At 38.5% G+C, this 22,143-nt stretch overlaps 1 protein-coding gene and 1 pseudogene across 1 annotated transcript; both read right to left on the bottom strand.

The window, feature by feature from the left end:
- Positions 1-1,501: 1,501 nt before the first annotated feature.
- Positions 1,502-10,142, bottom strand: LOC149833332 (pectin acetylesterase 8-like; annotated as a pseudogene).
- Positions 10,143-11,286: 1,144 nt separating this feature from the next.
- LOC149833331 (uncharacterized) lies at positions 11,287-11,988 on the bottom strand. The gene has a single exon (XM_090013413.1). The coding sequence runs from the start codon at positions 11,986-11,988 to the stop codon at positions 11,287-11,289; it is 702 nt and encodes a 233-aa protein (XP_089869539.1).
- Positions 11,989-22,143: the final 10,155 nt, after the last annotated feature.

Here is a 22,143-nt window from a genome sequence, read left to right as displayed (position 1 = left end):
CTAGATTGTGCATACATAATGCATACGATATGCCGAGCTGACTAGTAGTCAAGTATATCAATTCACTACAAGAAAAATGCAGATTAGAGATGGACGCAATCCATCGCTAATCCGTTTCGTGATGGATTGGCGATGGCTTAGCGACGGATAGCGTCCGTCACATAATCTTGGTCGCTAAATAGCGACATAACTAATCTGTCGCTAATTAGCAATGGCTTAGGGACAGATATAATCCATCCCTAATCCGTCGCTAATCGTCTCTATTTTAGCGATGGATTACATTCCGTCGCAAAACCAAATATTAGCGATGGATAATATCCATCGCTAATCCATCGCAAAATCTAAAAAAATATTTAAAAAAAAATCTTTGAAATATAAATATCAAGAAAAAATTTCTCGTTATACTATATAAAAAACAAAGTACACATGTGTACCTTAATGAGATAGAACAAGATCATGGGCCCAATCAATTGCTATATAGATCCAACCAGATGCAACAAAGTCCAGCCTATTTCAAGACAGCCATAGAGCTTAGGCACTGCAAATTGACCTTGACCGAGCTCAGGCCTGTTTTCTCCCCCATGCTAAGGGACTCTCTCTCTCTCTCTCTCTCATCAATGCAAAAGGGCATTAATGCACAAAGCCATAAGCATAACAGCAGATAGAAAGGATACAGTTGGAAAATTTATGGTTTTTAACGAGTGCAAAATGATGTCACTAAACATGGTAAACCCATGAATCATTCTAAAACAAAATAAACCTTTTGATAGTTAAAACATCATTAGTGCATAGATATATGCATTTGCAACTATATGTGTTTTCATTTTCTGGGTAGATGGTATTGAGTGCCACTACCCATCATAAAAACATTCATTCAATGGCAATCATGCCAGGATGCCAAGTAGACAATTCAGGTTCTACCAATCATTTTGGTTTAGAAGTCAACTAGGTTGTAGTTTAGGATGCCAGAAAGACTCAAATGGGACACATCCAAAATGATGATGGCTAAAGCAAGTTGACATTAGAAAATGAGATATCAAATATGAATGGAAAATAAAGAGTTTGGCATGAACTATGTAAAAATCACTGGTCCGCTTCCTCTACTGGTTAAAGCTTTTTCTTTTACTACACACACAGAATCCTGAAACAACTCAAAAAGTATTGCGCTAATTAAGTATTCAAGGTAATCAACCTTGGCATACACTGTATTGCATGCATGCTGACAAGAAGGACCATGGCTCAATAATTTATAGTATTCCCGCTAACATCACAAGAGGCACTACACAATACAAGATTTTTACTCTCTCTAGCCTTTCAACAATGCAGAGGATCAAAAGAAACTATTACCTTGGTGGAACACTATGTTGCCAGAATAATCTAATTATACCCCTATCAGCTTCGCTTTCATAAAGAATATAACATGAACCACATGAAATGCCACATGTTGGGATTTGAACCATCTAGTTTCTTCTCTATGTTGTTGTTTCATTAGACCAAGCAACTACCTGAAAGCCAAATGCTTTTTCCCATTCAAGATAGTATCCATTACAGTACATTGATCATCAATATTCTATGGATTTCAATCAAATAAAACTTATTATATTCTAAAATGTTTATATATGAAATCTTCAGTGGTTCCATTAGATAATGCAACTATCTGAAAGCCAAATACTTCTTTCCCATTCAAGATAGCATCCATTACAGCACACTGATCATCGAAAATGCCATAAAACTCAATCCTGAAAAGAACCAACATTAAATAAATAACAATAATAATACTATAGCATTAACATTTTTCCTTTAGAGTTCTGTTAGAATTTTGAAATTTTGAAATGATTAGGAAAAAGTGAAACAACAGTGTTAGGGATTTTGAATGGAGAAACGAAAGGAAGAAACTAATGCAAATATAACAAGATCAACACAAAGATCTGATGATCTGCAAAAGGCAATGTACATACTTTTCGTCTTTTATAGTTTTCTTATCCATCTCCTCAAACTTTTGAGTCAGAATTTCTGCTCCAGCAGGAGAAAGCATGTGCAAAATAAGAGCTTCTAATGTTCTTGCAAAGTTTTTCTGAAAAAAAAGAAGAGAAAGCATGTCTTTGGGCCTCACCAGGTGCATCCCTGATATAAGCAATTTTATAAAGCATTTCTTCATGTAATGGAACCAACCTTTTCCTTTTGTTTCTTCCTTAACGCGAGCAACAAAATCTTCAGTTTTGTAGTTTATGCACACATCTGCACCAAGATCCTTGCAAAATCTGAGCTTTTCGTCATTTCCCAAATAAAAAATTTTAATATCACAGACATGTCACATACCATTCAAGGTTTAATTAACAATGCAAAGTGCTGATCAATCACCTGCAGTGACATAAACTCTTGCCCTAATATGTTTAGCTATTTGAACGACAAATGTTTCAATTCCTCTTGATCCCCTATGAACTTGTGACAAAAATAGTTGACCATCTTAGCAGATCCCTCTAAGAGACATAAACATTGCTCAAAACCAGAAATCATAGGAAGCATTCTAATTAAAAATCAACATTATTTATAAACAAGATCCTTTTTCGAAGACTTGGAAGTTGTAACTTGAGGTGATACTTTCCATAAACAGTGGTTGCAGGTTCTAGGAAGATTGAGAAATCGTTGGACACAGTCATGAGTTCAAAAAAAGCATAGAGTAGAGATATACCTGCAAAGTTACAACTTCATTGTAGTAATTTTCTATATGAGTGGCTCCTGAAATATCCAATCTGCATCATTGAAGTATTAAGTATTACTAGAGAACCAATTTTGCAACTAATCAAGTTACATATATCCTTATAATAATACATATAACATCTCATTAGATATCCAGAATGGCAATTGGGAGCTTACATATTGATAAAATAACCAGCATCATCAAGACACTTTACTTTGGTACCCATTGGTAGAAGAGCATAAAAACTATCATTGATGCCAACCCACCAGCAGAACAACCTGACAATAGAGCCTGTATTATGTTCCTAGGTTACAATTATGGGAAACAGTAGCAGTGGCAATAAATTATAAAAATAAATAAGTGCATTTGAAGCATACATTTTCTGCTTTATTCATTCTCTTGGCCAATAAATCTTCAATTACAGCAAGAAATACCCTGGCTCCTCTAAAATGAAGATTCAAGGCCAAATGTAGAAAACACAATGGTTTAATTCCATGATCAAAAGCACTGTGAGAATAATTAAACTGCATTCAAGATTCAATGTCAAGATGCACTCACAAATAACAGATTGATGTGCATATGAAATTAAAGTCAAGAGACTACTAGGAAATGGCAAATACTAAATACTTACGGGATCTACTTCTTCTATATCTCCAGTGAATGATGCTCCATCACAATAACAAACCTTGACCCTATTCCAGTTGTAAAAATCTGGAGAGCAATTTAAACATAGCACTTGGAAAAATATTGACATTGAAGTTTGAATGAAGATTTCAAAATAAAAAGAAAAGGCATAATGAGATGAGAAAAAGTAAATTAATTGGTTTCTAGTATATAGTTCACAGAGTTGCTTCACGAAAAACATGCATGCTCATAGTACTTCATGCTGCTTGTGGAAACTTAGGACTAGAGCAAAATACATTACCTAGATTAAGTGATGCTTTATTCCCCAAAATGCCTGAAAATGCAATTTCCTGGGCCATTTGCTTTGAAGAGCCCAAACGATTATTTTTGCATGCAAGACAACTTGTGATGTTGTTGCACCACCCTCCACCTTCAGATACATATCAAATTAGATTGTGTAAAATACCATATATGACCTATGGCTACATCAGCAGATGACAAAAACAATTCAAATTTCTAAGTGAAGGATAACAACCATAAAGCCTCAGGAGAGGTCGCTTAGCAATTTTCATAAGCTTTTGACATAACTCGGAAAAGCATCTTAGTCATGGAATTAACACAGAAAAGTAATTGACAACCTAAAAACCTAGATCTCATAATGTGAGCCATAATCATGTGAACCAGTAAGGGTGAAGAACCTAGGCAATTGACATTTCTCATGTTAGGGCAAGTAATGGGAAGTAGATGTAAAAATTGGGTACTACCTCATGACATTTAGATTCTATTAATTTTCTCCACAGGCATAAACATAGCACTAGTTTAGAATTTGAACACAAAACATGGTCCTATATAGCTTTTGTTTGATATGAATTTTAAGGATGGCAAGAGAACTATATCTAGAAATCCAAAGCATGAGATATAGAATTTGTGTAAGCCATCTGCCCACCTGTACATCAACAAATTTGTAGTCACAAGCACCACTAGAACAAAGTTCACTGGAAGTCCAAAGTGAAACATGCTCAAAGGCCAAAAGAGATACATGACCTCTCAAGGAAATCACAATTTGTGCCTTATACTTTACAAATTAGGTACGAAAAGAAGAAAAAGTTTGATCCACATATAACATGTAGGTTGCTGATTCTTAAGAACTTATGATACATGATTTTTTCTTTCATGATACAATTTCTTCCTAAAACCTCAAATATGCTCACATCACTAAGCTAAAACATCTATAGAATGCATATTTTAACTTGTGTTTTTTTTAAACTGTCAATAGAATAAAAAACAATTGAAAACAACATTCAGTGCATTGAGCAGCCTAAAATGAACTTATAGCAAAGAGGGTCAGGATAAAATTTCTCCACTCAATATTTAGCAAACCGTCTACACCAGCTCAGGTGAGCACCACCAGCATAATATGGTCGAGTAGCATGAGATGGCACTATCGCATGAATCCAAGCAAGGTGGGATGTGAGCTGGACAAACTAATAGGAGATTGTCTTGTGATACATGGTCATTGTCACAAACTTCATCATAATCTAGGAATTACAAGTAAACATACTACAGATGAATAGAATGGGAAAAAGGGATTCCTTGACCAAGGCTCTTCTAAAAGGCCCCATAAACAAAAGAATGGCTCACCTCAATGTGGACATTGAATCTGATTTAGATCCAACGTTCATGCTGCCCCCATATATAACATTTTGAGCCCCTTACCTTTTCCCCTCTTTTTTCATCTCACCCTCTAATATCCCCTGCTTTTGAGCCTCATAATTTTTGCCTTTGCGCAGGAGATTTAAGGAGGTGAAGACTGCAATATGCTTGTCCAAATTGGGATAGCTTTTTATCACTTGTCGGGATTTTTGTTATTATTTGTAAAATCTAAATATAAAAATATATTTTATTATTTTGACGATGGTATGTATGGTTCAACAGAATTTTAAAACCTTTATTCTAAGTACAAAGATGTTCAGCGATCGGATTTGAGTTTGATATGCAACTAAATTATGACCCATTTAATCAGTTTCATAGAGAAAAATAACATCCAATTGATAATTACGTTATTTGAATGTGTTTCTTTCTTTATTCACATTAAGAACAACAGAAAGAGGGCTCGAGAGAGACGGAGGCTAGAGGAGAGAGGGCTATAGAGAGAGAAAAGGTGTGATGAGTTGGTAAAAAGCAAGGTGCTCAAAAGGTTATATATGGGGGCAACATTGCCATCTGAATCAGATTCAAGGGTCAAAAAAATGTGTTGTGTAGGCACGGGTGATATTAAGCATCTACTATTTTATTGAATCTCATTCCCGATGTTAAGTGTGTGTTGTTTGCTTCCTCTATCTCAGATCATGGGCATATCATCACTCATTGGAGGGATGACCTTCAACCCACCAGGAGCTTTGCGTTTGAAGAATTGTGGCTCCAGGAGCCAGATTTTCTCTCTATTATTGCTAATTCTTGGAACAAACCTGTTGATGAGCATTGGGCTGCGCTCCGGGTTCAAAATAAGCTTTCTCGTCTAGCTAAGGATATCAAAACTTGGCTTCATAGTCGTAAGGTGGAGAAATTTCAGCAAATGGCCGCATGAGATCAAGAGATTTCTGTGTTATATCAGTCTATGTCTTCTCCTGACTCACTTTCGGATTTGCAACTTCTCAGTCTCTAGGACAGGTCCTTAGAATTAACTATGCTCTTGAAAAGCTGGAGGGTCAAAGAGAAAATTCGTTGGAAGTAGAGGTTTAGGGTGAAATGGCTTGCGGCTGGTGATGGCAACACTACATTTTTTCACTCATATGCTTCCCATCGTCATAGGAGGAAGGTTGTTTCTTCTATCTCTATTGAGGGTGTTTCTTATCTCAATCAACATGTTAATCCGACAATCTCGCTATATTTTAAGGACTTATATTCTGCTTCGTTATCTACGGAGGGTGTCTTTGGTAATATCTTAGTTGGGTCAATTCAGCCTGAGCAAGCCAAATCTATGCAAAGGAGGTTCTCTGACGATGAGATTTTTAGGGCAATTAAGGATCTATCAGGTTGGAAAGCGCCTGGCATTGACGGGTTTCATGACGACTTTTTTAGAATCTTTTGGGACTGTGTTAAATCAGACGTGGTGAGCATGTTTGATAAGTTTCATCGTAACTTCAGACTGCCTTATCATTTTCATGTTGCTATTATTTCGCTCATTCCGAAAGATGATGAGGCCACTGATATTTCACGATTCCGCCCAATCTCAGTTATGAGTGCTCTCTATCGGATGTTTGCCAAGGTTTTGGCGAATAGGCTGAAATCGGTGGCTAACCAGATTTTTTCAGACTCTCAGTTCGCCTTTATCCGTAATAAGAGGGTCCAACACTCGTTCATTATGGTGTCTGAGGTTGTTCGTTCCTTGAAGCATAGCGGTCAACCTTACTTTGTCCTTAAATTAGACTTTCATAAAGCTTTTGACTCTGTGCATTAGCCATTTTTATTTCAAATGTTAGCAAATTTTGGTATTGGTCATCGTTTTTCTGGTTGGGTGAGAGAGCTGGTCTCAAATGCCCAGGCCATGTTAAATATCAATGGTGTTAGAGGAGACCGGTTCAAGTTGGGGCGGGGTTTGCGGCAAGGGTGCCCCCTATCGCCTTTGTTGTTTAATGCAGTTGCTGAGGGTCTTGTGGTCTTGCTTAAGCGGGCTGCTGTATCGTGTTTCATTGATCCTTTGCAGGTTTCTGACTTTTCGGGTCATATTCTTACTTATGCTGATGATATGATCATTTTTGGTGGTGCAAATGTTCAACAGATGCTTAGGTTTAAGCTTATCATTCAGTTCTTTCTCTCCCTATCTAGGCTTTCTCTAAATGAGACCAAATGCTCTATTACCATGTTCAATGTTAATGCCAATATGCTTGCAGTTGGAAAAAGAATTTTTAATTGCACTATTTCTGACTTGCCTATTATGTACCTGGGCTTGCCGTTACAAGTGAAGCACCTATCTTTTGCTGCTTGGGCTCCAACGCTTCAAAAAGTGAAGCACAAATTGCTTTCGTGGCAGTCATCTTATCTCTCCATCGCTGGCTGTCTAACCTTAGTCAGACATGTTCTTTCAACTATTCCAGAATTTTTCATGTCTATGTTTGTGATGCCTGTGGAAGTAGAGAAGCAGCCGACGCGCTTGCTGGCAGGTTTTCTATGATCTGGGTGTCAACTCAAGGGTAAACGTCACTTGATTGGTTGGCGTTCAGTTGTCTTACCTCGACATATGGCTGGTTTAGGCATTCATGTGCCCAGACTGCGAAGCATTGTTCTTGTCGCCAAACAATGTTGGTTGGCCCACCAAATGGATAACCCTTGTGCTAGTTTGCTTCTTTCTAAATATGGGGCTCTAGCTCTTATCCCGGTTCGTCTGGGAACCCGGGGTTTGGCGCTCTCGCACTTGCGTAAATCGTGGTTGAGGGCTTTAGCCTACTTTAGAGACCATTTTGAGGACTTCAGAAATTTTGGTCAGTGGTTGCAGTAGGCGTTGGTGCCAAGCGGAGAGTTTCTCACAAAAAAGTCTATAGATTGTTGCTCTCGCCGGGGGCTGATTGGTTGCCCGAGGATGTGCTTTGAGCGAAGGGTCCTTCTCCCTGTTCTCGAGTCCTGGCTTGGTTGATTCTGCACGATAGGATCCAGACCCATAGTAATTTAAAGAAGTGGGGCATTCAACTCCTGAGTTGGTGCATGCTTTGTCAAGCTGCAGAAGAATCTACGTTTCACTTGTTCTGGTATTTTTAGCAGGACCTGGAGGCATCCGAAAGTGTTTGTTAAGGAGGAGTCTTTTGCACTAGATCTGATTTTGGGGCCGGTTTGTATTAGGCGCAGCAAGAGGTGGAGGTTCATCTGGCGGACGTGGTTGCTTACTTCTTGGTGAGTTGTTTGGATGGCGCGAAATGGTGCTCATTTTCGTCAAATTCCAGTTAACATTAATAACTTGGTGCATAAAATCTTGGTAGATGTTTATGTGATCTTGCGTATGCATCTTACTGATCTTCCGCTCCCTCCTGCTAATGCGACCTCTCTTTTGCCGCAATCTGGGCAAGCGGCTCCGGCGTGAGCCCATTTATCTGTCTGATGTTCTTTTCTGTTGTGCTTTCTTTATTTGTTTTGGCTTTTGCTCTTGTTCAGTTCATGGGTTCAACATTTTGTTGATCTTCATGAGTGGTAATGTTGAATTACTTTCGTCTCTCTCTCTCTCTCTCTCTATCTATCTATCTATCTATATATATATATATATATATATATATATATATATATATATGCTGGGAAACTGTAATATGTTTACTAACCACACATGTTTGCTGGTATGAACTAAAATTTTTATAGGTTTTTTTCTTTGCAATTCTAATCCTGTAAATGCATTAGGCATAGTTCATTTATTAGAAATCGAAGAAATGTGATTTTTTATGCTTGAATATTTATGAAATTTTAAGCCTATCATGCGGTAAAATTTTTGAAAAAAAAAGAAACTATAAAAATCTTGGTTCTGAAAGTGTTTTAGATAAAAACGCCCGGTAAAAAAATCCAGTTCAGCAGAAAAGATAAAGTTCGGTATATGTTGAAGATAAAAACGAAATGAGTGCAAGGGATGAAACCGAACCAATGCTCAATAAATGTGAAATAGAAAAAGGAGATCATGACAGAGTCAAATCAGTTGAAAATTGATCGACTTTATCATGTTTCACATGATGAGCTTCCTAAAATGAAAAATAAAGGAAACTGTTAATAAATATGAAATGGAAAATGATCAAGTAAAACATAAGATCAGTTGGAAACTTATCCTGCCTCCTGAAACAGTTAAAAAAAAAATGTAAAAGCCCAGTCCTAGCCCAACTCAGCCCTGACTGTAGCAATTAATTTGATTTGTCCATATGAAATAGATTTTTATTAATAATTGGAGCCATTTTTTATTTTATCTCAAAACAAAAAAATTCGGGGGCGCTGCCCCCGAACCTCCGACTATCACACCATTTTTTTTTGCTACACCCCTATTTGCCCCCCCCCCCACATGAATCCTAGCTACGCCACTGTGTTTCACACGATGATCTTTCTAAAATAAGCCATTTTCTCTAAAATAAAATACACAAAGTGTGAGTTTTTGTCGTGTACGTAGGACCTCAATCGGAACCACCTTAGTCTTGTGTCACTTTTTTTATTTTCTCTGCATTTCTTTTATCTTTATAAACATATTTAGTTGGTAAACATATTTTAATTATCCTGCAGCCTCCTGCCTCCATTTGTGTTAGGTAACATTGGTGGCATTTGCAAGGGATTGAGCGAGGGAGAAGAGGCACATGTGAAGAGACTAATACACCATTGAAGCTGGCACACCAGTTACGTGGTTCGGCATGTCTTGCCTATGTCCACGAAGGAAGATCGATCAACTTTATGCTCTCATTCTTCTAATTACGACAGATAGTGGGTTCTTATAATTACTATCCCACAAAGATAGAGAAAGTAAAGTAAACCAAAAGATATACATGCCAAAAACATTATGAGAGATAAGGAAAGCGTAACAACAGGATCTCCCATGAAAGGATAGCGATCATCACTCCTCCTTAAGTGGGGCATGTATATCGTGACATCCCCACTTACTCATTGCTTGACATAGTTTGGACCTTGATATACCTTTAGTTAGTCCATCAGCAACTTGCTCATTGCCTTCAATGAAGAGAGTTCTGATTTTTCCAATGATGACTTTGTCCCTCACATAGTGACAATCAATTTCTATGTGCTTGGTTCTTTCATGGTAGACAAGATTAGCAGCAATATGTATAGCCACTTTATTGTCACAGAACATATCAATAGGTTTTTTGTCCAAGTGAGTTCACTGGCTCTGTCCGCCATAGGACGGTATTCGGCCTCGGCACTGGATCCGGCTATATCCTTATGTTTCTTACTCTTCTAGGTAACTAAGTTCCCTCCGACAAACACGCAGTATCCCGTAGTAGACTTCCTATCAAGGATGTCACCTGCCCAGTCTGCGTCGGTAAACTCAGTGATGTCAACATTACCATTCCTTTTGTACCAAAGTCCTTGTCCAAGAGACTTTTTTATATAGCGGAGAATACGATCTATTGCCTGCATGTGAGACACTCGAGGATCGTGCATAAATCTGCTGACGAAGCTTACTGCATGACATATATCAGGTCGAGTTATAGTAAGGTATATTAATCGTCCAACAAGTTGTTGAAACCTTTCCTTGTCAACCTGTGGTTCGTTGTGTTGGGAACTGATTTTACAATTCACGTCCATAGGAGTATCAACTGGTCGAGCTCCAATCTTCCCAGTTTCTCGAAGGATGTCAAGAGCATATTTGCGCTGAGATAAAAACAACCCTTTGTTGGAGTGAGCTATTTCAATTCCAAGAAATATTTGATTCTTTCTAGATCCTTGATGTCAAACGTGACTTGAAGATAGTCCTTTAAGTCTTTTATTTCTTTGGCATCATTACCGGTCAGGATGATATCATCAACATAAATAAGAATGAATGTTGTACTATCTTTGTTCTTTTTCATGAACAAGGTGTTATCGGTATGACATTTGGAGTATCCAATTTTCTCAAGAGCTTTGCTGAGCTTAAGATACCAAGCTCTGGGAGATTGTTTCAATCCATATATGCCTTTGTTGAGCTTGCAAACAGAGCCCGTACCTTCTTAAGGATGACCAGAAGGAGGCATCATATAAATTTCTCCATCTAGCTCCCGTTGTAGGAACATATTCTTGACATCGAGTTGATGAAGATTCCAATCAAAGTTACAGGTTGTTGAAAGCACAACACGCAGAGTATTCATTTTAGCCATTGGAGCGAAGGTTTCTTCATAATCAATACCTTGAGTTTGAGTGTAGCCTTTAGCTACGAGACGAGCTTTGCATCGATCAAGAGTCCCATCGCTCTTGTATTTCAATCGATAGTGCCATTTGCATCCAACAACCTTGAACCTCTAAGGGAGCTTCACAAGATCCCACGTGTGATTTTTCTCTAAGGCTTCTAGTTCTTCTTCCATAGCTTTGCTCCAGTTCTCGTCGTTCTTGGCTTTGAGATAAGTATCTGGTTCTTTTCTACATTCAAGCTCTTTGATGAACATGGCATGACTTTTAGAGATCTGGTTATAACCAATTTGATTTTCTATGGGACAGGCAATAGAGCAATAAGTCTCATAGTCATCTAAGTACCTTGGAGCACTATGAACGCGTTCAGATCTTTTGAGTTGAGAAGTGCTATCCGTCGACTCTCTTGGTTCAATGTTCACCAAAGAATCTGCTTGATTAACTGTCTGATGGTTTTCTAAAGTAGTCTCAATTGTCCACAAGAGCTCATTGTAGTTCTCCATTGTCCGAGTAGCATTCTTTCCTTGATTTTTATTCTGTAAACGATTATCAAAGAAAGGAATGTCTTCATTGAAGCCTACATCACGTGAGACATGAAGCTTTCCACTTTCTGGATCATAGCATTTGTACCCCTTTGAGCTAGAGTTATATCCAACGAACACACACTTCCTAGTTCGAGGACTAAGCTTGTCTCTTTTGTGAGAAGGAATCCACACATGTGTGGTGCACCCAAACATGCGAAAGTAGTGGATATTAGCCTTTGACCTAGTCAGAAGTTCAATCAGACTCTTGTAGTTTAGCCGCCTACTAGGCATTCGGTTAATGATGTGACAAGAAGTGGCGACGGCAAAGTTCCACAAATGTTTTGGAACCTTGCTTTGAAACATTAGACTTCTTGCAACTTCAAGTAAATGACGATTTTTTCTTTTAGAGACCCCATTTTGTTGAGGGGTATTGACACAAGAGGTATGATGATTGATCCCCTGATCTTTGACGAATTCCTCAAACCAATGATTTTTGTATTTAGACCCATTGTCTGTGCAAAACGTTTTGATCTTGCGATCGTATTGAGTTTCCACCATTTTGTAAAATGTCTTAAAGTGATTGAAAACTTCAGACTTGTTTTTCATCAAATAGATCCAAGTAACTTTGGAGTAGTCATCAATAAATAACACAAAATACCAGAAGCCATGAATAGATTCAATGGGAATTGGTCCCCATATGTCAGAATGAATCAGATCAAAATTATTTTTGCTAACACTTTCAGAAATGGGAAAAATTGGTCTGGTCATTTTTGTATGTTGACAAATGTCACAAAGACTATTATTGAATTGAACATTAGGAAATAGAAAGTTTAAAATACGGGAGGAAGGATCTCCCATCCTTCTGTGCCACTTATCTCCTTTTTTATTTCCTGCAAAGAGAGCTTTGTCAATCATTGTTAAACGATAAATCCCATTAGTAAGACTTCTTTCACAAATCGTTCTCCGAGTCATCTTGTCCTGAAACACCACGTTTGAATAAGAAAAAAACAGTATAACAGTTTAGATCATTTGTAAGTTTGGCAACTGATAAAAGATTTTTTGAAATGTTGGGCATGTATAGGGCATCCAAGTTATGATCAAATAGCCGTATAGTGTCCATTCCTTCAATTGGTATATGAGTACCATTGGCAGCTATTACCGGATTACTGTTTTTGGATGGAACGAAATTATCACAGATATTGTCTCGGTTCGTCATATGATGAGTGGCTCCCGAGTCCACAACCCATTGAATATTATAAAGACAGCCAGATTTTTGAATCATACCTGCGTTAGCAAGCGCTGGCTCGGTTGATTCGACGACCATTCTAGCCGATTTCTGAGTTTGAAGACATTTAATCATCTTAGCCAATTTTTCCAACGTAACTTGGCTATCTTCAACGCAGACCTGATTAGCCTTGCCTTTGTAGTCATTTTGATCAAAGTTCCTTTTGTGGGTGTAACCACCATTCTTTCCAGGATGACCAATAATGAACCAACAGTTGTCTTTTACATGCCCCACCTTACGACAATGAGAACACCGTGGTTTTCGGTCCGTCGATTGGAATTTTTTTTTAGTTTCATATGCATTTGTTCGAGAACTGGTAAAGGCAGTCTTGTCTATCTTTCCAGTATCTTCGATCAAGGCGATTTCATGATGAGTTCCCATTGCACGACGTCTAGACTCTTCACGCATGAGAGTAGAACAAACTACACTTAAAGAGGGAAGATCTTAGGTCATAAGAATCTGACTTCTAAGTTGTTCATACTCATTTTCAAGATCAGCCAGAATTTGAAAAATTCTTTCTTGTTCTTTTATTTTTTTGATCTGGGAGGGATCGGTGGTGGAAGGAACGTAGGAGTCCAGCTCATCCCACATTCCTTTCAAGGTGCCCAAATACTCACTTAAAGGAGCGGTCCCCCCTTTTTGATTTCGGATCTCTTGTGTAAGTTGATATATGCGAGCAATGTTGTATTGCTCGTTGTATAGCTCATGGGCAGCATTGCATATAGCTTCGGCAGTCTCGAGAAACAGAAACCCGTATGCAATCTTTTGTTCCATAGAATTCAAGAGCGATAACATTACAAGATGATTCCTAGACTCCCAATCATCAAACTTAGGATCATCCAATGGAGGTTTAGGGTTTTTTTCCATTGATAAGTCCTAGTTTGGACTTTCCACTCAAGAAAAGAATGGTTGCTTTAGACCAAGCAAGGTAATTAAATCCATTTAAAATATTGTTTGTAATCTTGAGACTCGGATTACCTTGTTCGTAAACCACTATCCTGGTGGTAGATCCTTCACCATGAGAAGCCTGTCCAGCATTTTTGCCGATGGAGCTATTGTAGTGATCCGTCATAATCCACTGCGCTCGAGTTGATCAACCCTTCTTGAGAAATAAACTTGGCTTTGATACCATGAAGAGACTAATGCACCATTGAAGTTGGCACATGAGTTACATGGTTCGGCATGTCTTGCCTACGTCCACGAAGGAAGATCGACCAACTTTATTCTCTCATTCTTCTAATTACAACATATAGTGGGTTCTTATAATTACTATCCCACAAAGATAGGGAAAGTAAAGTAAACAGAAAGATATACATGCCAAAAATGTTATGAGAGATAAGGAAAGCGTAACAACACGATCTCCCATGAAAGGATAGCGATCATCAACATGGGTCTCTCTCTCTCTCTCTCTCTCTATATATATATATATATATATAGTGACAAATATCGCAAGATTTATGAAAAATCTCACGATAATATCATGAGAAATTGCTTGAAAGTTTAAAATGGAAATTTCTCATGAGATTTTTAAAATATCAGGAGATTTATGAAAAAAACATAAATACCGCAATTTAAACATGATATTTATGTTTTAAACGGCTATTTATAAAAAAACATGTAGTTTTATTTTTTGAATAATCTTATTAATATTTTCTTATAAAAAATAAAATTTTTGTTTTTTTTATTAAATTTTTTATTGCAGAGATTTTGCTGAAAAAATGCAAGATTTATGGACTGTTTTCAATTTCTCGCGAGTTTTTGAAAAACGAGAAATTGCCGATAAGTCGCTATGGTACATCCTCATCTTGTGCTCATTTACTCAAAGCTTTTAATACGGAAGTAAAAAACAACAGAAAAGAAGGAAGGTGAGGACAGGAAGATAAAAAGGGAGATGGGTGCAAAAACTGAGATGGTGCAGCGGAGACCTCGTCAACCCCACCCCCACTGCAGGAGTACGACCCCCATTAACTGGCGCAGTTGGGCAGTGCCCACCTACCTGAAACCAGGAATGTTGTCAGTCGAGCCTCTCCTCTCTAAAATCCATGTTTTCCATCTTAGGTTATGCCATTGCTACAAGATGATCTTCTGTATCACACCATTTTTCGTGAACCACACTCTTTTCCTCAAGCCTGCTCAACTGCTGATGCATCAGAAAAGATCTCTCTCTCTCTCTCTCTTATATATATATATATATATATATATATAATCTTTGAATTCATTTGGCTAATGTTGCCAGGGACTTCCCTCTCCTCGTTTTGAAATTTTAACCACTTTTGGAGTGGCTTCGTTGGGATTGCTGATGGCATTGATGATTTGGTATCCCACATACAGTGACCGACATTGGTTAGGTGTGTTAATGGGTAGGGTTTGATTCTGACTTGACTTGTACCAAATTTTATTGGGTCGGGGTTTGGTGATAAATAAGTTCGATTAGAATTTGGATCGGATCCCAAGGGTCTGATTAATATATGGTTCTGGGTATGGTTTGTAAAATTGTATATCAAACCCAGGCCCAACTTGAGTTTCAATTAAGATCCATAATTTTTCAATTTAAAAATGGTAAAAACATTATTTTACTAAGTATAGTCTGAGTTTGGTTCATCTAATCCTTATAAGAACATGGTATGGTTTCTCTCACGGTGGGTTGATTAGATCTAGGTTTGGACCCGGTACCATCATTTCAAGTTCAAGTTAGGATTGGATCTGGTTCTACCTGGGTTTGAATTAAACTCAACCTGTTGACACCCCTAGTGACGTGGATTCAGCAAGCGGTCGATCTACGATTCAAGATTCAAATGAATCTTGATACGCAGAAGCTAAACTTGATAACTTAAACAGAACTGAATGATAATGTTATACGATTCAACAATAAATTTAATTTATTCTAAATTTTAGCATTAGGGGTTTATTGTTCAACCTTACCTTCGTACACAAATACTTCTAAATGTATCTTCTTCAATGTTAAATCTCTTTCATCTTATCCAAACTCCGGTTAAAATAAGTAAAAATTATAAATAAGTTACAATTACCAAACAAACTAACAAAAAAATTATATTAAATATTCAATACTTAGAAGATAACCTTTTAGATCAACCAAGATGTCTAACTAGTTCAAACTAAGGCAAGTTTAATCAAACTCATTTTAGAAGTCACAAGATAAGGTTCCAGCACAATATCAAGAGTCACTCAAACACGAACAACACGAGTAATCACAATGCTACTTCCTTCCAAGTCGGTAAGAACACCACATCCAAGGAATTAGCGACAACAGTTTGTACAAATTTTTGATAGCAACTGCGAACATACAAACGGTTCAGATGCGGCTCCGGTTCACGCCCAGTTGAAGCTATGGTCTGTACCATGGTCTGTCTGCAGCAAGCTTCAACAAAAAATGTCTCAATGTAGGAGATGACTAAGGAAGATCCACTATGATTTTTTCTTCAACAAAATTTTTCAGCAAGGTGAGAAAAATATCTCCCTCAATATTTTCTTAGCGCATTTAAGGAAGAAAGAAAGGTAGCATAGCCTTTCATTGGCTATATTGGAGGGTCACTTCCTTAGTAGCTAATGAGAAAGCCAAATTTAAAATATTTTCTTTTAGATGGTCAAGAAGGAGGTGTCCTTCTATTAACCACCTTCGAAGGGATTTGGGATTAGAGAGATTTTAAGTTCACCTCCATCTGTACCAATAGGGAGTCAAGCTATATATACTCTGCTTGACTTTATTCAAAAAAGTTTAAATATGATCCATATTGGTCCAGCCATAACGAGGGCAATATGGATCATTTAAGATGAATTGGATATGGTTCAAGATCCAATTCATGTAAATAGATTTTGAACCATTTTAGAGAAAAATAAAATTGCTAAAAAAATAAAAAAAATCTACCTCGATACTCCATACACCCTCTAGTGCTCTAAAATAATTTTATCGGACACTAAAACTATCCAGATCCATAAGATATGACACCTAAAAAAATAAAAATAAAAATAAAAATAAAAAATACATAATTGATTCCAATATTCACAAAAATAGAATCGCCACATAAGGTAATTTCTGAGAAGCTAAAAACAAAATTCTCAAAAATTGAGGTGTGCCAAAATAAAGAAGTTATTATGAAGATTCACTTGGATCCAAATAGGTATAAAAAAAATTGAATCTTCTAGAGTATCGTATCCTGGATCAGGTTTAGAAAGTTGAATTCACATCCAACTCATCTTCAATGCTCTGATCATCTCTGGATGCTCTGCATCACCTAGCCTTGGTTAAAGAATAGCGGTGCAATCGGAATCCAAAATATAAATAGTAGATCTTAATTCTCATTAGATCCAATAACATAAAGTTGAATCCCAATATGAAATACATGTGAAAATACAGCATCCCAAAAAATAAAACAAAAACAAGTTATTTACGTGTAAAAGCATGAGATGGGGTCGGATTATGATTCAAATCAATTCTAAATCCAACTTATGATGCGGATCTGAATATGACTCTAAAAGTATTCTGAATGCACATTCAGCATCATAACCATGTTAGATGTTAGATGTCACAATCATATTGTTCAATCAGGCCCCCTTTTAACAAGCAACCTTTCGATACTATGGATCAACTAGTATGAAATAGCATTGATAACCTCTATTCATGCCCTAGCTCTAAATTCACCTTAATTATTTGTCCCATGCCCTCTGCTTTCCTTAGTTTCAGCCTAACGCAAAAGACAAGTAATTGAGGCGAATTTAGCTCTCAAACCAGCTAGGGCACAAAATAGAAGCTATCAATGCTATTTTATACTCGTTTTTTAAAATTTATAATTTGAAGAAACCACACCCGACATGAAGACCTGGTTGTGCAGGCTCAACCCGCCTTACTTATTAGGGGTGGCAATCGGGTCGGGTTGGCAGGTTGGTGGGTTGGGTTGGCGTGTCAGCATACCTCAACCCGAACCCGACCCGTTTATTAAACGGGTCGGCTGCGGCAAACACGAACCCGACCCGTTTAATAAACGGGTAACCCGACACGACCCGCCAACCCATTTAATAAATGGGTTGGGTCGGGTAAACGGGTTTTCAGGTTCGCAGGTCAGGTTGGGGGGTTGACTGATCGGGTTGGCAGGTAGGTAGGTTGGCGGGTCGGGTTGGCGGGTTGACGAGTCGGGCAGACAGGTTGGCGGGTTGACCCACCCGCCTAACCCGTTTATTAAACGGGTCAGCCGGGTTGGCGGGTTGGCATACCCCCAACCCGAACCCGACCTGTTTAATAAACGGGTTACGCGGGTCGACCCGTTTATTAAACGGGTTGGCTTAAGCCCAACCCGAACAAGAGGCGGGTTGGCGGGTCGGGTTGGCGGGTCGTGTCAGAAATTGCCACCCCTATTACTTATGGTCATCGTGCTAGCGAACTCCTAAACCCCCCCGGCACTTATGCTACGCATTGGCTTGCACAGAAGGGTGACGACCATGAAAATTGAACCTTGACTGCCCGTCTAGCAGCTAAGACCCCATAAAGGGATGTTTGGAAGAGCTCGAGAATGGGTTCTCTACTAAATTGCATAGTCACATGTCTAGGTTTTGAGATTTACTGGACTAGGGATAACCTCATGGATATTTTTAAAAAAATTGTTATCACCAAAAAATTTCATGAAAATATGGGTATATTGAAAATTTAAAACATATAAAAACTTTAAAAATATAAAATATATTAAAATGTGAATATTACATTAACAACAAGTAATATTAATATCACAATATCTTTTAAAAGCAGTATTCTAAAATTTTCAAATGTTTCAAGATTATATCGGGTTTCAAAAATAACACGATACAATAGAAATATCTTCAATTTCTTCAAAAAAAAAACTACAAAATATTGCAATAAAATCACGATATTTGTGAAACTATCGCCAACAGCTAATGTTTCTCAAACTTAATGACAAATAAAATTTCGAGCAACCGTCCATCTCTCTCTTGAAAGTTCATGGTTGTTACCGATCTGAATTTTAGTTTGCACTACGTACTACGACAGAGTCCAAATCCATATTAGTAAAATAGTTTGAAAACATGTATTGCATGTAGATCCAGATACATGAAAACATATTGATCCGAATGTGTTTCTGAATCCAAAAAGAGGCTGAACATATCGTCCGAATCCGATCTGGATGGACATTCGGATACTGTTTTTAAGATCCATATCCCAATAATATATCGGATTAGGATATGTGGTCCGATCGAATCCAATCCATTTGGAACCCTAGCTAGTTTCTGCCACTTTTCTGCGGACACTATTTCACTAATACCACCATGAGATTAAAAAATAATAGGAGGGCCCGATTGGGTGTCTGAACCCTGAAGTCTGGTACTTCTGCGGACAGGACCATGTGATCCGTACCAATATGGATCAATTTCACTCCACCTGCATTGAAGAGCCTGCCACGTACAATAAGCTTTTGTATCACGATCTCTCATCTCACCAACTTCAAACCGAGACGGATCGGGCTGGCTTGCTCTTTGAACTTACCGGTACCACAAAGTAGGAAGATCCCACTTGGACGTGGATCTCTGGGGATCCGACCCGAATTAGGCAGTAGGAATCAGTTCTCCAGAGAGCTATTGTGGACCAAGTCTCGTGATAGCACTGCAACCAAACAACGCCCCTATGGCGGTGTGGCCGTTCCACGGTCGGTGGGATGCATCGTCGAACTAGATGAATAGGGTTCTTGTTAATTTGCCATGGATCTTGTTTAGGTGCTTCGGTCCGGAATCCATATCCCACTTATTGCTTATTCAATGTCACAAATCTTGTTCTTTGAAAAGTTGTGTGATATATTGAAAAATCAAGGGAAAATTTAGTATACAAATATAAATATCAATGCAAATTATAAAAATATAGATAACATAAAAATATTAGGAAGTGCTTTTATTGTGTAAATATCACAATAAATACATGATAATTCAAATATAGAGTTATTATCTATCACAATATTTCACCATGGGAAAATATTGGCTACGATCTAGAGTAGGGTACTCTCTGATTGAATCTCATGAGTGGGCATTATTTGACGAATTTGACCCCATAAAATCATTCAACATGGTTCATTTATTAGGAAATGCACTTTGAATCCGGTGATTTCAATGTAATGGTACTATTTTACTAATAGTAAACATCTTTGTTATTTTACTTGGAGTAACCGCTCCAGGCACAACGAACCTAGCCACGCTAGCTCAGCCTGCTGTACTTACATAGCCTTTTCTATTAGAGAGTATGATACACACACACAAGGGTAGCCGATATTTTCGCATTCATTAATATATCTGCTTTTGAAAGCTAAGTTCAACAGATCAGAGCCATTTGTTATATAGGCGATTGTTGCCCACAAGGGCTACGTTCATATGATGGTACGTCCCTAGCTTTAAATTCATGTTTGCACATCTTTTGTCCCAAGGTCGAAACTGGGTGTATTTCCTTATAGACAAGGGACTTGGGTGACCGAAAGGGGCTCCGCTTGTCTGGTAGGAGAAGCTAGTGGACATCACCTTGTGTTGAGAGGTTGCATGTTCAAAACCTAATGTACTGGTAAGAAGGGTCTGCCTAATCCCAGCTTGCCTTTCAAAAAAAAAAGTGGGGAGGGAGGGGACGGATTTTCCACGAATGAACTCGATGAAGGTGGTTTTACCCTAATTATCGCCTTTATAAAATAAAATAAAATAAAAATGGATATAGATCCATGCACGGCCCATTAGGTGCCCCAAGTCCTCGGATCCAGTCCAGACCCCACCGCCACCGGTTCTAGGTCCGATAACATCAAACCCGAGTTCATATCGTATCGGATACCAAACTGAGTCGTTTCAAAACTACCCTACGATGCCCTGTTTCCACCTGACAACGAATCATGATACCAAATATTTCCCTGCCTGACCCGTTCTCGATTCACAATTTTACAAATAAAATAAAAAAGAGGAAGAAGAAGAATCGGACCCTAATGATAAGACAATCATCACACCCGAATGACTCAAATGCCCTCGTACCGTTAGGTCAAGGTCAAAAACAGTCTCCTAGGCCCCACAAGGGAAGGGGTGGTCCGTAGATCCGCATGGGCTTCGTTGCTTTCGTACGGTCGAGATGTAATTATGGTATTCTCCGGGTTTTGATCCAAATCAGTGCAATCACATGGCACAGAATTTGTGCATTAAGCAACCGATCGCCCTCCATGTGGCTTTGGGCCCACAACTGACAGGCCCTGTCCCCAAGATGGAGGGTGATCAGGTGCTTAATGGACAAATATTTGTACAATCATATTGCACCTGATCTTCACGTCTTGACGCGGTCCCCCCCCCCGCTTCGGTCGTCATTATTGGGTTTCCGTTTTCGGGTCCTGGATAATCCGGTTGCCCGGAAGAAGCCGCGACCCTTGAGGAAACAACGTGCGAGTGGGGAGTAGGGCGGTAGGGTTTTTGCTCCGGGCAGCGGGCAGGCCTGACCGGGGTTGGCAACCGGGAGTTCTCGGTCAGCGAGCCGGTTCCCCCGCTCACTCTCAGGATCTCCGGCGGAAAACCGGTTGATTGCTTGCTTGGTGGACGGCCATCAGCGGTCACTCGACTCACTCCTTTCACGGGTATCTTTTCCTTGCTGTTTTGATTCGGTACAGGAAGATACGATCTTGATAGTAAAATACGAAAATGCCACTATGCATCATTCTATCTTTACGGTCTGGTTAGGTCGGGCCGGATAGCACCGAGCCAACTCAGGTAAGTGCAGCACTAGCTTGGATCATAGGAGATCGGATATGGTCAGATATCCAATCTGAATACAACATGTTTTTTGGATATGGATCCTTTAACTAAAATTTGAACGTAGATTCAGATCGGATTCAGATTTGTTCAGATCACCTTTTGGATTTGGATCAACATTTTAAGTCGGATCTGGAGTTGATCCAAATAAAAAATCCAACCAGAATGCATTCTTTTATATATAAATATCTTGTTTTGTTCTGTTATTTCCTTGATCCAATACTACCACATGTATTTTGGATTCACATTCCATCTAAACAGCTAGGATCTGATTTGGATCTCAATCTATATTCAGATCTACTGTCTACATTTTTTATTAAGATTTGGAACTGGCAGGATCCGACCGGTTTGCACCCATACATATGGCTGGCCTCTCTATGTTT

This window comes from Nuphar pumila, chromosome 7 (assembly GCF_984573655.1).
Source record: "Nuphar pumila chromosome 7, dmNupPumi1.hap1.1, whole genome shotgun sequence".
NCBI lineage: Eukaryota > Viridiplantae > Streptophyta > Magnoliopsida > Nymphaeales > Nymphaeaceae > Nuphar > Nuphar pumila.
Note: the sequence above shows the minus strand (reverse complement) of the source record. Positions and strands in the feature narration are given on the sequence as shown.

Bases quoted from the DNA above. Each gene is read 5' to 3' on its own strand.
- LOC149833331 (XM_090013413.1), bottom strand. From the start codon at position 11,988: ATGCCTAGTAGGCGGCTAAACTACAAGAGTCTGATTGAACTTCTGACT.